At 43.2% G+C, this 15,860-nt stretch overlaps 1 protein-coding gene across 4 annotated transcripts in view; it reads left to right on the forward strand.

Moving 5' to 3' along the window:
* Positions 1-15,860, forward strand: part of wdfy1 (WD repeat and FYVE domain containing 1) — a 55,012-nt gene that overhangs the window by 26,128 nt on the left and 13,024 nt on the right. For all 4 annotated transcript variants that reach the window (XM_072255479.1, XM_072255480.1, XM_072255482.1 and 1 more), the window contains 2 exons: positions 7,671-7,821; positions 9,539-9,651. In XM_072255479.1, the coding sequence (XP_072111580.1) occupies positions 7,671-7,821; positions 9,539-9,651 (264 nt within the window). The remainder of the gene's footprint in view (positions 1-7,670; positions 7,822-9,538; positions 9,652-15,860) is intronic.

Raw genomic sequence — 15,860 nt, forward strand, 5'->3', positions numbered from 1 at the left:
TTCTTCCTCTTTCTCCACAAGGGTTGTCTAACCTGCTGCATATTCCCAACATTAATTTCTTATTTTGAATTTCTAGCATCTGTAATACTTTCCTTTCTCTTGCAATTCAGCAACTTTTTCCTCTATCCATGTTTTTATTTGCCTTCTTTAATCCGCATGCCACCCCCCCCCCGCAAAGATTCGCCTGTTTCCTGGGAAGAGTGTTGGAGAAGACTCAGAATATATTTTCTAGAATTTAGAAGAATGAGAAGCAATTCCTTGAAGTTTGTAAAGGACTAGATGCAGAGAGAATGTTCCCCAGAATGAGACTAGGAGCTGGGTGGTTAGGAGTGAGATGAATTCAGTTGTCAAAGCCATTGCTTCAATACACCCTCTCAGCCAGTACCACCATGACTTGTATTATTCCAACTCTCTCTTGGTTTTCCCAAAAGAAACTCCACAAGAGAAATTTCTCCAACCTGTCCCATTCTCTGCAACTTGAAGCATGCTTGTGTTTTGAATTTTACTGGTACTCAGGAATCAGTAACCTGAAAAGGTAACTTGTGAGTTTTTCTAGCATTTTCACATTTGGGTTTCAAGAGTGTTTTTGTTTACATAGTTTTTAAAGGTTGATGGTTTTGGCAGAGAGAACTTAAACTATGATTACTGATTTATTTGGAAATTAAAATACGGATAAAACATTAATTTCAAGATTGTTTATTGTCATTTGTCAGTACACAAGTGTAATGGAGAACAGAATGATTATTACTTTAGATCCGATGCAGCATAGAAAACACAAGGCATAAAGAATGCAATAAGTATAAATGCACAAAATTAGTGTATATACATGTGCTGATTGCTTGTACATAAAGTGATGCTAGGTACAGGAGTGTGTGTACGTAAGGCGACTCTAACAGGAAATGATAGTGATGGTAGGGGATGTAGTGGGCTGGGTTAATGGATGTTTAACGTTCAAAAGTTCAAAATACACTCACTTATTGTCAAAGTATGTATACATTACACAGCCTTGAGATACATCTCCGTAAAGGCAGCCACAAAACAAAGAAAACTTAAAGAACCTACTAAAAAGGGTGGAGGGGTTTATCAGCATGATGTCTTGGGGGAAGTAACTGGTTTTGCTTCTGGTGGCCCTGATCTATAGAGAATGTGTTCTGGGACCATGAGAGGCTATGCAAGATGTGATCCCAGGAGCTTGAAACTGCTCGCAGTTTCCACTGCTGTACTGTCAATGTTAAGAGTGAGTTTTCTTGAAGTCGATAACCATCTCCTTTGCTTGTTGACATTGAGGAGGAGGTTACTTTCCTGGCACCAAACCTCAAGCTCTTCCAGCTCCTCTCTGTAGGCTGTGTCATCATTGCTGACGATGAGTCCCACCGCTGCCTTGCCTTCAGCAAACTTAACAATGAGATTGCTGGCATGTTTGGCCATGCAGTCATGTGTGAGTAGAGTGCAAGACAATGGGCTCAGCAGACAGCCCTGGGGTGCACCTGTGTTGAGGATGATGGGGAAGGAGGAGCTGTTGTGCATCCTGGTCATCTGAGGTCTGTTGGTTAGAACTTTTGAATAAGTACTTTGCCTGCTATGACTAAAAGATACTTCGAGATTTCTTTTGGAGTGACCAGTCCGATTTTTCTCTTTCTCTTAGCAGTCAATACCTATTTATGTTTGAACTTATTTTAATTGCAGAAGTGAATGTTTTATATATGATGCTGACCAGCATTTCCTAGTCTACTTTGCTTTGGATCGATGAATGAAAATCTCAAATTTCATAATTTGCACTATTGAAGTATTCTTTTTGAAAAGCCTAGGTTGTTTTGGGGAAAGGAAGCAGGAAGCATACAAGATAAATTGCTTTTTGTATCAAATGTCTAGCTATATATTGCTGGAGTAATTAGTTTACAGTGTTTTGTGATAGTTAACTTGCACTCATATTAATGCTTCTGCCTAGTATTCATTTTTTATAGATGAGCACCACAGGCCCTGGCTTAAAGCTTGATAACATGATGGTGTTCAGTTACTCTCTGTAACTTGAGTACATCTGTCTGTGGATGCAGCACGTTTAACTTTAGCATGGTGTCTAACAAAAATGCTCAAAATGAACAACTCACAGCTGACTGTGCAATGATTCCGGGTGTTAGCTTGCATGCCTTTTTTTTTACTTTGCATTGTAGTTGCTACTTTTTGTCCTTTCTTGATTGTTTGGAGTAGAACATCTTGCTGCAAATGTATAGTACCTTGGTGAGACTGCATCTGGAACATTATCTGTGGCGTTGGACTCTTTACTCAAGAAAGGATGCTTTTGCCTCTAGAGGGAGTGCAAAGAATCTACGATGTTTCCAGGGATAATTAGAGAGGTTGGGGAAAAAAAATGGCACTATATTTTCCAGAGATTAGAAGAATGAGAGGCAATTTCACTGAATTTTCTAAAATTCTTAAGGGGCCTGACTGTCTAGAAGCAGGGAGGATATTTTCCCTGATCGAGGGTACAGTTTGAGAATAAAGAACAGGTTGTTTAGAGTCACAGAGCACGGAAACAGACCCCTAGTCCCAACTGGTCCACACCAGCATTCCAAATTTGTCCCTCAGGTTTCAATTAAATTTCTCCCCTTGCACTATAAACCTATGCACTCTAATTCTTGATTTCCCCCAACTCTCAGGTAAAGATTGTTCACCCAATCTATCCCCTTTAAAAATGTATACACTTCTGTAAGATCTCCATGCTTCTTTATACTTACAACTTAAAAATGTATACACTTCTGTAAGACATCCATGCTTTTTTATACTTACAACTTAAAAAAAGACCCAAGCCACTCAACCTCACTCCGTTACTCAGTCCCTCAAGTCCCAGCAATGTCCTCTGCACGCTTTACCAGCTTAATGTCATCTTTGCTATAGCAGAGTGACTGAAATTCAATGCAATATTCCAAATGCAGCCTCACCAACACTTTGTAACGCACTATACCAACTTCTGTACTCTCTGTCCTGACTGAAGAAATCCAGCTTCCAAAATCATCTTCACCACCACGTCTACCTGTAATGCCAATTTCAGGGAACCATGTTCCCCTAGGGATATCTGTTCTACAACACTCACTCGGGCCCTAGAGCTCATGGTGAAACTCCTCATTTGTTTTTCCAAAATACAACACCTTACATTTGTCTGAATTAAACTCATTTGCATTCCTCGACCCACTTATCCAGCTGATTAAGTTCCCTTGTAAAGCTGAAAGCCATCTTGATTGTTAATGACATCACCTATTTCTGTCATTTGTAAATCTGCCTTGAAATTTTTCAACTCAGTCTTACCCCAGATTGCTATGGTGTTGCAATTATTGCCTTTGTTCAAAACTAAGATTGATAGGTTTCTAGATATTAAGGGAATCGAGGGATTGAGTGCTGAGGCAGAAATTCAATCGTGATGAATGTCCAAGCAAGTTTCAAGGACTGGGCAGCCCCTTTTGTTCTAGGCAAGTATGCATCTTCCTTCAAGACTTGTCCGCAATGCATATGGCTTAGCTTGTCATGAAACAAGCAACACACATCAAAGTTGCTGGTGAAAGCAGCAGGCCAGGCAGCATCTCTAGGAAGAGGTACAGTCGACGTTTCGGGCCGAGACCCTTCGCCAGGACTAACTGAAGGAAGAGCTAGTAAGAGATTTGAAAGTGGGAAGGGGTACGAGGGGGAGGTGGGGCCTTAGCGGAAGTTAGAGAAGTCGATGTTCATGCCATCAGGTTGGAGGCTACCCAGACGGAATATAAGGTGTTGTTCCTGCAACCTAAGTGTGGTTTCATCTTTACAGTAGAGGAGGCCATGGATAGACATATCAGAATGGGAATGGGATGTGGGATTAGAATGTGTGGCCACTGGGAGATCCTGCTTTCTCTGGCGGACAGAGCGTAGGTGTTCAGCGAAACGATCTCCCAGTCTGCGACGGGTCTCGCCAATACATTGAATTCTCTCACTTCCGCTAATGCCCCACCTCCCCCTCGTACCCCATCCGTTATTTATTTATATACACACACATTCTTTCTCTCTCTCTCTTTTTTTCTCCCTCTGTCCCTCTGACTATACCCCTTGCCCATCCTCTGGGTTTTTCCCCCCTCCCCCTTTTCCTTCTCCCTGGGCCTCCTGTCCCATGATCCTCTCATATCCCTTTTGCCAATCACCTGTCCAGCTCTTGGCTCCATCCCACCCCCTCCTGTCTTCTCCTATCATTTTGGATCTCCCCTGGTTTATGATCTTAAAACTCCGCTTTGTTGCTTTTTTCGAGGTCTGTGTCCGAAGATCGCAAAGACCTCGGGTCTTCGGGCCCACAGCAAAAGTTTTTTCTGCCTCCCTGACGACATGTGAGTCTCCTGCCCTGACGCCAATCCTCGATCCACCAGTCTCCAGAGACCTGAGATCTTAGGCTTCCAAACACGATTGAGATTCTCAGGCTAAACCCTTGGCATGTCGAATAACGGCCAGTTGTGGAACCCCGAGAACAGATCCCATTCCCGCAAAGAACCGAAGCCTGTGTGTAACTCCAGGTCAGGGTCTTCAAAAGAACCCTGAAAGGGAAAAATAAAGATATTAAAGGTAGAAATAGAGCTGTTTCCGAAGATGCAAGCAAAGGAGTTGCTGTTAGGCGCCATTAACCCTCCTAAGCTCTACCCCTACTTGATCTGGTATTGGGAAATGAACCTGGTCAGGTGTCAGATCTCTCAGTGGGAGAGCATTTTGGAGACAGTGATCACAATTCTATCTCCTTTACCATAGCATTGGAGAGGGATAGGAACAGACAAGTTAGGAAAGCGTTTAATTGGAGTAAGGGGAAATATGAGGCTATTAGGCAGGAATTTGGAAGCATAAATTGCAAACAGATGTCCTCAGGGAAACGTATGGAAGAAATGTGGCAAAAGTTCAAGGGTATTTGCGTGGAATTCTGCACAGGTACGTTCCAGTGAGACAGGGAAACGATGGTAGGGTACAGGAACCATGCTGTACAAAGGCTGTTGTAAATCTAGTCAAGAAGAAAAGAAGAGCTTACGAAAGGTTCAAAAACTAGGTAATGATAGAGATCTTGAAGATTATAAGGCTAGCAGAAAGGAGTTTAAGAATGAAATCAGGAGGGCCAGAAGGGGTCATGGGAAGGTCTTGGTGGACAGGACTAAGGAAAACCCCAAGGCATTCTACAAGTATGTGAAGAGCAAGAGGATAAGGCGTGAGAGAATGGGACCAGTCAAGTGTGACAGTGGAAAAGTGTGTATGGAACCGGCAGAGATAGCAGAGGTACTTAATGAATACTTTGCTTCTATATTCACTATGGAAAAGGATCTTGGTGATTGTAGGGATAACTTACAGTGGACTGAAAAGCTTGAGCCTGTAGATATTAAGGAAAAGCATGTGCTGGAGCTTTTGGAAAGTATCAAGTTGGATAAGTCACCGGGACCAGACCAGATGTACCCCAGGCTACTGTGGGAAGCGAGTGAAGAGATTGCTGAGCCTCTAGCGATGATCTTTACATCATCAGTGGGGACAGGAGAGGTTCTGGAGGATTGGAGGGTTGTGGATGTTGTTCCCTTATTCAAGAAAGGGAGTAGAGATAGTCTAGGGAATTAAAGACCAGTGAGTCTTTCCTCAGTGGTTGGTAAGATGATGGAGAAGATACTGAGAGGCAGGATTTAAGAACACTTGGAGAGGCATAATATGATTAGGAATAGTCAGCATGGCTTTGTCAAAGGTAGGTCGTGCCTTACGAACCTGATTGGATTTTTTGAGGATGTGACTAAACACATTGTTGAAGGTAGAGCAATAGATGTAGTGTACAGTATATGGATTTCAGCAAGGCATTTGATAAGGTACCCCATGCAAGGCTTATTGAAGAAGTAAGGAGGCATGGGATCCTAGGGGAAATTGCTTTGTGGATCTAGAACTGGCTTGCCCACAGAAGGCAAAGAGTGGTTGTAGGCGGGTCATATTCTGCATGGAGGTCAGTGACCAGTGGTGTGCCTCAGTGATCTATTCGAGGACCCCTACTCTTCATAATTTTTATAAATGACCTGGATGAGGAAGTGGAGGGATGGGTTAGTAAATTTGCTGATGACACAAAGGTTGGAGGTGTTGTGGATAGTGTGGAGGGCTGCCAGAGATTACAGCAGGACATTGATAGAATGCAAAACTGGACTGAGAAGTGGCAGATGGAGTTCAACCCAGATAAGTGTGAGGTGGTTCATTTTGGTTGGTCAAATATGATGGCAGGGTATAGTATTAATGGTAAGACTCTTGGCAGTGTGGAGGATCAGAGGGATTTTGAGGTTCGAGTCCATAGGACACTCAAAGCTGCTGCGCAGGTTGACTCTATAGTTAAGAAGGCATACGCTGCATTGGCCTTCATCAATCGTGAGATTAAGTTTAAGAGCCGAGAGGTAATGTTGCAGCTGTTTGGACCCTGGTCAGAACCCACTTGGAGTACTGTGCTCAGTTCTGGTCACCTCACTACAGGAAGGATGTGGAAACCATAGAAACGGTGCAGAGGAGATTTACAAGGATGTTGCCTGGATTGGAGAGCATGCCTTACGAAAACAGGTTGAGTGAACTTGGCCTTTTCTCATTGGAGCAATGGAGGATGAGAGGTGACCTGATAGAGATGTATAAGATGATGAGAGGCATTGATCGTGTGGATAGTCAGAGACCTTTTCCTAGGGCTGAAATTGCTAGCACGAGGTGGCATAGTTTTAAAGTGCTTGGAAGTGGTTACAGGGGAATGTCAGAGGTAGGATTTTTACACAGAGAGTGGTGGGTGTGTGGAATGCACTGCCAGCAACAGTGGTAGGGGCAGACACAATAGGGTCTTTTCAGAGGTTCTTAGACAGGTACATGAAACTTAGAAAAATAGAGGTTTATGCAGTATGGAAATTCTAGGCAGTTTCTAGAGTAGGTCATAGTCGGCACTACCTTGTGGGCCAAAGGGCCTGTAATGTGCTGTAGATTTCTATGTTCTAATATTTTCTATAAGGTAGCTGACAGACCCATTATGCCTTAATTTTTCTGGTTTTAATCTATTCTTTGGTAACTGTAATATTTTACAATAATGCTTTTTTTTTTACAATAATAAGAATCAGGTCAGTTTATCTCCGATTTGCTGAGGCCCCCTGAGCACCACCCCACACCCCCACCGAAGCACTTGAGATCACTATCTAGACTGAAGTTTAATGTAGAGGGGTTGGGTGCATGGTAAGACCAGCAGAACTCTCTCAGTCTCTCTAAGCATCAATTTTCTCCAAAATCAGAAATATAATGTTAGCATATTGTATGATTCCAATGACTAATTATCAAGGTTGTTATGCTGGCACTAAACCACATTGGGAAGGTCTGAATTTTTGAAAGATTAAATGAAATGGAAGCTCTTTAGTTTATAATGTTCAGCGAGCACTATCCCTTTGAGTTGAAGGGGATACTTTGTAATTCTGACAGATTGCTTTCATTGCCGCAGGTGGAGTTCATCCTTGCACTCCACATAATTGCTCACTAAATTTGATTCCATAAGATAAAAATTTGCTCTCGGTTTAACAAAGCTGCATTTGGATATTTGGTTCGAGAGATTTTCAACATGCCCTCAGTGTTTTAATTGGCTTTATAATTAGTAAAATGTTATAATTGTGTTTTTTTTCCCCTCTCCTCTGCCCTTCCAGCACATCAACATCGTGTTTCTGCAATCATATTTTCTCCAGAGAGTGAATGGGTTATAAGCACAGGGCACGACAAATACCTCAGTTGGATGTGTACCAGAAGTGGATGTCTGCAGGGAAGACACTGCTTTAGTGCATGGACTTCATGTTTACAGTATCCTTAACATTTTGTCTGGTTTGAGAATGTAATTACTCAATATCAAGATGGGTTACTGCAGGGGTTGCCAATCCTTCTTTATCCCTTCGAGCCTTACCATTCACTAAGGGGTCCATGGAACACAGGTTGGAACCCCCAGGTAACTGACGGTCCCTTGACGGGTGGGAGTAAAGTAAGAGATGCAACAGTAGTTACACCCCAGGAGCGTGCATTTTTTTATCCCAGCAATGTTTTGTGTATCCCTCTGGTTCATCATTTTAAATTACATGTCATGATTTACAAGCCAGACCATAATAATTGAAGCAGCAGAAATCTAAAGAGCTAATATCTTTTGAGTGACAAGTAATCTGTTTTGATTGTTCACTTTTATGACACTTTGGAAATGATAGTAGAATTTCAGCATATAATTAACATTTAACTGTATATTTTAAAGGCGTCACACAAAATAATAAATATATCTTTTGTTACTTGAATTCCTACTGTGAGCCTTTGAGCTGTAAGGAAAAAGTGACCTTTCAAACCATGCCTCGGCCCAGAGTATGTTAGTTCCTTTCCTTTTTGCCAATCTGATAGGAGATGTTGAAAAGTGTTTTCAGAAGAGTTATCCAGACCACTATTTGAACCACTTCAGAGCTTTGGCCTTTGGCACATCTATTTCTGTTAGACACTGAGAGCCTACCTTTACATGGTAGGTTTTTCTAATTGTGTGTCCATTTGCTGTATTTCCGAGAGTCAATCTAATTTCCCACAGGAGTCTAACCAAAATAACTAATTGTCCTTTTTAAAAAAAATTACCAACTGGTGATTCCAGAAAGGGAGAAGGAATTCATTTCCATGTAAACTGATTAACAGTTAACTGGGTTCAATGGAATAGCGGTTAGACTGCTGGACTAATGTCCCGAAACTTGGGTTCTCATTAGAGATTTAATTCTGGACCTCAACAAGGCAAGTGGGGAGTTCCAATTTGGATATTTAAGGAAAGCTACTTATGAAGCTAGTGACTACAGCTGGCACCTCAAAACCACAGCACAACCAGGGAAACACCTGGTTTAATGATTTCCTCAAATTTTCTTTCACTGCCTCGTACATGACCTCTTAACCACCATGCAGAGGAGGAGCCCTTAACTGCTTTCTGAAATGGCATACAGACCACCTAATTCAGGGAAGGTCAAGAGATGGTCAATAACTGCTGACCAGGCAGCCACTTCCCATCTGATGAGAATTTGCTGTTGCCTCCAGTAATGCTTGTTGGTCCAGTAGGACCTGGTATGGATTTGGGCTCCAAGCCAAATACTTCAGACGAGGACCCACAATATTGTAGAGAAGGGGAGAAACTCTGCTCCCTTCATACTACTTAACAACAATTTTAGTTGGGTGAGAATTTATAGTCGAAGTATTTCTGAAAGTAATTTGATTTTTTTTCGTCTTTTGAAAATGAGAACTGGGCTATGTGTTATCTGCTGGCTGCTATGTTAGTATCAAGGGAAGGCTGCCTGTTTCTGTGCATCATTGCCGTAAGCATTATCAGTATTTTGTTTTTAAAACATACTTTAATGTAAATCCACTTTTTGGCATTGGATTCAGCAGTCACATTACACACTGGCCAGTTTTTAATTGCTCTTTGAAAATCATACTTTAACCGTGTAGCTAGCGATGCCAGCTGGAGGACACTACTTACTTTCATCTGATTTTTTTTGACTACTAATTTATTAAGATACGATACGGAAACCAGCTATGCATTTGTTGGTGATGCCTCTGGACAGATCACATTATTGAAGCTCGAACAGAACTCTTGCAGTACCATTTCAACGTTAAAAGGACATGAAGGTAAAGTGTTTCTCTTTCTCTGCATTTTATATTGGCCCCCCCCCACCCAGAACCTTACACCAAGCAAACACTGGGGGGGGCAGCACTGAGCAAACACGGGGTGGGGGGCAGCAGTGAGCAAACACTAATGGGCAGCAGTGAACAAACACTGGTGGACAGCAGTGAGTGAACACTGGGGGGCAGCAGTGAGCAAACACTGGGAACACTGGAGGACAGCAGTGAGTGAATACTGGGGGGCAGCACTGACAAAAGGGACCAATCCCCAACCCAGTGCAGATTCTAGCAGAGGCCTCTGCTGTCTCCCACACTGCCTCTGGTATCTCCTCGCCTGGGCAGCTGCAACAGGTGGCACCATGGTATGAATGCCTGGTCCATGCAACAACCGAGGCAATGCAGCTCCCCCGCCGTTGGTCTCACCAATAAACCAGTGAACTGGACTTGCAGTATTTTACATTACCAATGTCCAACAGAGTCCTGTGATCACAGTAAAAATGTCCAAGTCAACCATTTGCACCATTTGTTGGACTGCAAGTACAGAAGACAACACAGTGGTATGCAACAAGTCCAGCTCCATCACTGTTAAGCTACTCGCTGATGGGTTAGCTCTGCAGCTCTTGATGTTTTCAATATCCTGCAGTGTACTGCAGTTGAAAAAAAGACATAAAAGATGAGCAATTACACCTTTGGTTGGTCCAGAGAGGCCTCTGTGATTGTGTGTGCTGATATCTTCCTGGGAGGTCCATCTCTGCAGATGCTGCCTGACCTGCTGTCTGACCTGCTGTCTTTCTCCAGCATTCCATGTTGCTTCAGATTCCAGGGTCTGCAGTCTCTTGTGTGTCCACTAGGTGGTACATTGATCAGTGATGCTAACAGAAGCTGAATGCCTTGATCCATTTCAGGGCGGAGAATAATGCTCCCTCTACTTTATAGTGACCAGTGTGCACAAAAATCTTGTGTTGAGCAATTTTTTGACCAGCGACAACAGCCTGTGTGCACTGAATTTCGTAGAAAGAGGTATTCATTTTAACAGCTAGCTGTCATTAAGAACTTTGGTCTCTGAGTTTGACCATTTTCGCTGTCATTCATCTGCACTTTCACAAAACATACGTAGCGGGCAATGAAGGATTTTGGCGCCAGAGCTTTTGCACACTGTCCATACGTGATATGCTTACTAAATGACTCTTGGAAAAGTCAAGTTTCCATATGTCCACCTGCAAATACTCCAGCAACATTTGCATCACAACAATACTCGAAGGTAAGACCAGTTTTTGTATTGTATATAAATATTTCTCAGAGCTGCACATTCCTGACTTCATGAGCTTTCAGTGTGGCAGTTTCTACTGTTTCATTTTGCTTTAAATGAACTTGCAGTTCTATCGCACTTCATGCCCTTTGCTTCTTTGGAATTCAGCATAGTGAATCAATAACTTCTTTAACTAAAGCAGTGTAACGGAGCCAGTTCTAAAATTTGCAGACAAATTATTGCAAACTCCACATGGTCAACACCGTCCTCATCAGAAACGGGAAAAGGGATTGTGATTGTGTACAGTCGTGAAGCATACCTAACATGCCAGGTGTATTACAGGGTGACAACCTTTTGTGCATAGTTTAAATTCCTTTGTCCACGAGTAGCAAAAGATGTGTGCGCGCACATGTGCACACCTTAGATGGGACATTGCTGCAGAAAAAGCTAATACATTTCAAGAAAGGTGATGGAAAAAACCCTGGGAATTATAGACCAGTGAGTCTTAGATCAGTGATGGGCAAACTCTGGGAGAGAATTCTTAGAGACAGGATTTATGAGCATTTAGCGAAGTAAATCTGATTAGGAATAGTAGGCGGGTGGGGAGGGGGTATGAAAAGAAGCTGGAAGGTGATAGACAGAGGAGGTAAGAGGCTGGAGAAGAAGCAATCTGGTAGGAGAGGACCACGGACCATGGGAGAAAAAGGAGGAGGAGGAGCACCAGAGAGAAAGGATCACAGGTAAAGAGAGGAGAAGATCAAACTTCTAAAGAGGAGAGAAGATAAAGAGAGGAGAAGATCAAACTTGAAGGCAGAATCCAGGATTAATGCCAGGATTCTTAACAGTCTGGTGGAAGAGAGAGATCTTCGGGCCATTGTGCAGAGATTCCTCAAAGTTGCAGCACAAGCTGATCAGGTGATTAAGAATGTGTATGCTGTGTTGGCCTTTATTAATCGGGGGATTAAGTTCAGGACCTGCGAGGTAATGTTGTATCTCTATAAAACCCTGTTTAGAGCAGTATGGAAAACTGTTCAATTCTGGTCAGCTCATTATATGAAGGATGTAGCAGGATTAGAGAGGTTATAGAGGAGATTTAGGAGAAGGTAGCCTGGATTAGCAAGCATGTCTTATGAGGAGAGGTTAAGCAAGCTAGGGCTTTTCTCTTTGTTGAGATGAAGGATGAGTGGTGACTTGATAGAAGTGTATGAGATCAGAAGAAGTGTAGATAGAGTGGACAGCCAGAGATCCTCTTCCTAGGGTGGATTTGGCTAGTACAAAGGGGCATAACTTGAAGGTGTTTGAAGGATCGTATGGGGGGGGCAGGATGGCAGAGGTAGTGTTTTTTTAACAGAGTGGTAGATGCATGGAATTTGCTGCTGGGGTGATGGTAGAGGCAGATAGATTAGAGACATTTAAGGGATTTTTTAATAGGCACATAGATGAAAGAAAACTGGAGAGACTATATAGGAGGAAAGGGTTAGATTGATCATGGAGTAGTTAAGGTGTTAGCACAACATCATGGACTGTAGGGCCTGTACTGTGCTGCACTGTTCTGTGTTCTAAACTCCTTAATGTTTCCGCTGGGAACTGGATTTGATTTCGGGTAAGTGATGGAAATGTAGCTTCAGTAAATATTTTTTGTGAATGGTCTTCATTTTGTAATGTTGTCGATCAAATATGAGTTGTTTTGAAGCCAGGGATGCCTTGAATGGGAAACTTATGAAATTTTAGACTGGAAAAGGATAGTACTGCACAGCTGGAGGCCACTCAGTCCATTGTGGCTGTGCCAGCTTGTTTGAAAGCACTGTGGAATTAATCTCATTAAGCTTCCCTTCCTTTAATTCTGAAATAATTTTCACTTCAGGTACTTGTTGAAACTTGTTTGCAAGTTATTACTAAATCTTATTTCCCCACCCTAACAGGCAGAGCATTTCACAACTACCCTACATATTCTATACAGGTTTATCATCTCTTTTTCATCAGCCTATTTATTGCCTTTATATTTGTCCACTGGTTCCTGAGCATTCTGCTGCCAGATGCAGTATCTCTCTGTTTGCTCTATCAACACCCTTTGTGATCTTAAACATTTCAAAGAAATAATTTAACTTTCTCAGCTTTAGTGGGAAGCAGCCTAAATTTGCTGGTTTCTCCACGTAACTGAGACAGCCATCCAGTACCGTTGTAGAAAGTTACACGTTACTGTTGGACTGTGAAATATACTTTCCTAATTTTGGTGCCTAGAATTGGACACACAGTTTCATCTGGGTGTCCATGGGTGGAGATCAGGATTGCAAATGCGTTTAAGGAAACGTGGTTTTAAACTCCCAATACCGATGATCTTGCTAGCGAATGTGCAGTCTCCAGTGAATAAAATCGATGATCTCAGAGCCAGGGTGCTGCATCAGAGGGACATTAGGACCGCGTGTGTCCTTTGTTTCACGGATTCCTGGTTAACCCCTTCCATACAGCGATTCAGATCGATGGGTTTACTATACACCGTCAGGATAGATCGATAGAGTCTCTCAAAAGCAGAGGTGGAGGAGTATGCCTCATGATCAACTCTTCTTGGTGCACGTTGTATCAGTGCTGTCCCAATTCTGCTCACCAGATCTGGAATATTTAGCAGTAAAGTGTCGTCCTTTTTACTTACTGCAGGAATTCTCTGGGGTAATCCTGGTAGCAGTCTACATTCCGCCTCAGGCCAATGTCAGGCATGCTTTAGATGATCTGAGTAATGGGATCAACATGCACGAAACAGCGCACCCTAACACCCTCACCATCTTTTTGGGAGATTTTAACAAGGCTAGTCTGAAAAAATCACCAAGCAATTACCGTCAACAGATTCCTTGCAATACCAGAGGAAACAACACACTGGACCATTGTTACACCACCATCAAGAATGCCTACCGTGCTATCCCACGCCTTCAAGTTTGATCATCTAGCTGGTCTCCTACTCCCTGAGTATAGGCAGAGGCTGAAGACTGCAGCACCAGTAGTGAGGACCGAGAACGTTTGGACAAGGAGCGCCTACAGGACTGCTTTGAATTGGTGGACTGGACTGGACTGGACTGTGTTCAGGGATTCATCTTCGATCCTGGATGCGTATGTTGCAGTAATTTCCGACTCATTAAAACCTGTGTGGATGAGTGTGTGCCCACAAAGACTTACTGTACATTCCCAAACCAAAAGCCGTGGATGAACCAGGAGGTACGTTGTCTGCTGAAGGCTAGATCTGTGGCATTCAAGTCTGGCAACCTAGGCCTGTACCAGAAAACCAGGTATGATTTGTGGAGGGCTAGTTCAAGGGTGAAGGGACAATTTCGAATGAGGTTGGAAGCGATATCAGATGCATGGTAACTCTGGCAGGGTCTGCAAGACATTACGTCCTGCAAAGTGAAACCCAATAGTATGAATGTCAGCGATGCATCTCTACCAGATGAACTCAACACCTTCTATACACGTTTTGAAAGGGAGAACACAGCTACAGCTGTGAAGATCCCTGCTGCACCTGATGAGCCTGTGATCTCTCTCAGAGGTTGATATTAGACTGTCTTCAAAGAGAGTGAACCCTCGCAAGGCAGGAGGTCCCAATGGAGTACCTGGTATGGCTTTGAAAACCTGTGCCAACCAACTAGTGGGAGTATTCAAGGACATTTTCAACCTCTCACTACTATGGGCAGAAGTTCCCACTTGCTTTAAAACAGCGACAATTAGACCACTGCCAAAGAAGAATAATGTGGGCTGTCTTAATGACTATCGCCCGGTAGCACTCACATCGACAGTGATGAAATGCTTTGAGAGGTTGGTCATGACTAGACTGAACTCCTGCCTCAGCAAGGACCTGGACCCATTGCAATTTGCCTATCACCACAATAGGTCAACAGCAGACGCAATCTCCATGGCTCTTCACATGGCTTTAGACCACCTGGACAACACAAACACCTATGTCAGGATGCTGTTCATAGACTATAACTCAACATTTAATACCATCATTCCCACAATCCTTATTGAGAAGTTGCAGAACCTGGGCCTCTGTACCTCCCTCTGCAATTGTATCCTCGATTTCCTAACCGGAAGACCACAATCTGTGCAGATTGGTGATAACATCTCCTCCTCGCTGACGATCAACACTGATGCACCTCAGGGTTGTGTGCTTAGCCCACTGCTCTACTCTCTATATACACATGACTGTGTGGCTAGGCAGGCTCAAACACCATCTACAAATTTGCTGACAATACAACCATTGTTGGTAGAATCTCAGGTGGTGGCGAGAGGGCGTACAGGAGTGAGGTATGCCAACTAGTGGAATGGTGCCACAGCAACAACCTGGCACTCAATTTCAGTAAGACAAAAGAGCTGATTGTGGACTTCAGGAAGGGTAAGACGAGAGAACACATACCAATCCTCATAGAGGGATCAGAAGTGGAGAGAGTGAGCAGCTTCAAGTTCCTGGGTGTCAAGATTTCTAAGGATCTAACCTGGTCCCACCATATTGGTGTAGTCATGAAGAAGGCAAGACAGTGGTTATACTTTATTAGGAGTTTGAAGAGATTTGGCATGTCAACAAATACACTCAAAAACTTCTATAATTGCACTGTGGAGATCATTCTGACAGGCTGCATCACTGTCTGGTATGGGGGGGGGGGTGCTACTGCACAGGACTGAAAGAAGCTGCAGAAGGTTGTAAATCTAGTCAGCTCCATCTTGGGTACTACCCTACAAAGTATCCAGGACATCTTTAGGAAGCGGTGTCTCAGAAAGGCAGCGTCCATTATTAAGGACCTCCAGCACCCAGGGCATGCACTTTTCTCACTGTTACCATCAGGTAGGAGGTACAGAAGTCTGAAGGCCCACACTCAGTGATTCAGGAACAGCTTCTTCCCCTCTGCCATCCGATTCCTAAATGGACTTTGAAGCTTCGGACACTACCTCTCTTTTTTTGATATACAGTATTTCTGTTTTTGCA

This window comes from Mobula birostris, chromosome 4, assembly GCF_030028105.1.
Source record: "Mobula birostris isolate sMobBir1 chromosome 4, sMobBir1.hap1, whole genome shotgun sequence".
NCBI classification, from domain to species: domain Eukaryota; kingdom Metazoa; phylum Chordata; class Chondrichthyes; order Myliobatiformes; family Myliobatidae; genus Mobula; species Mobula birostris.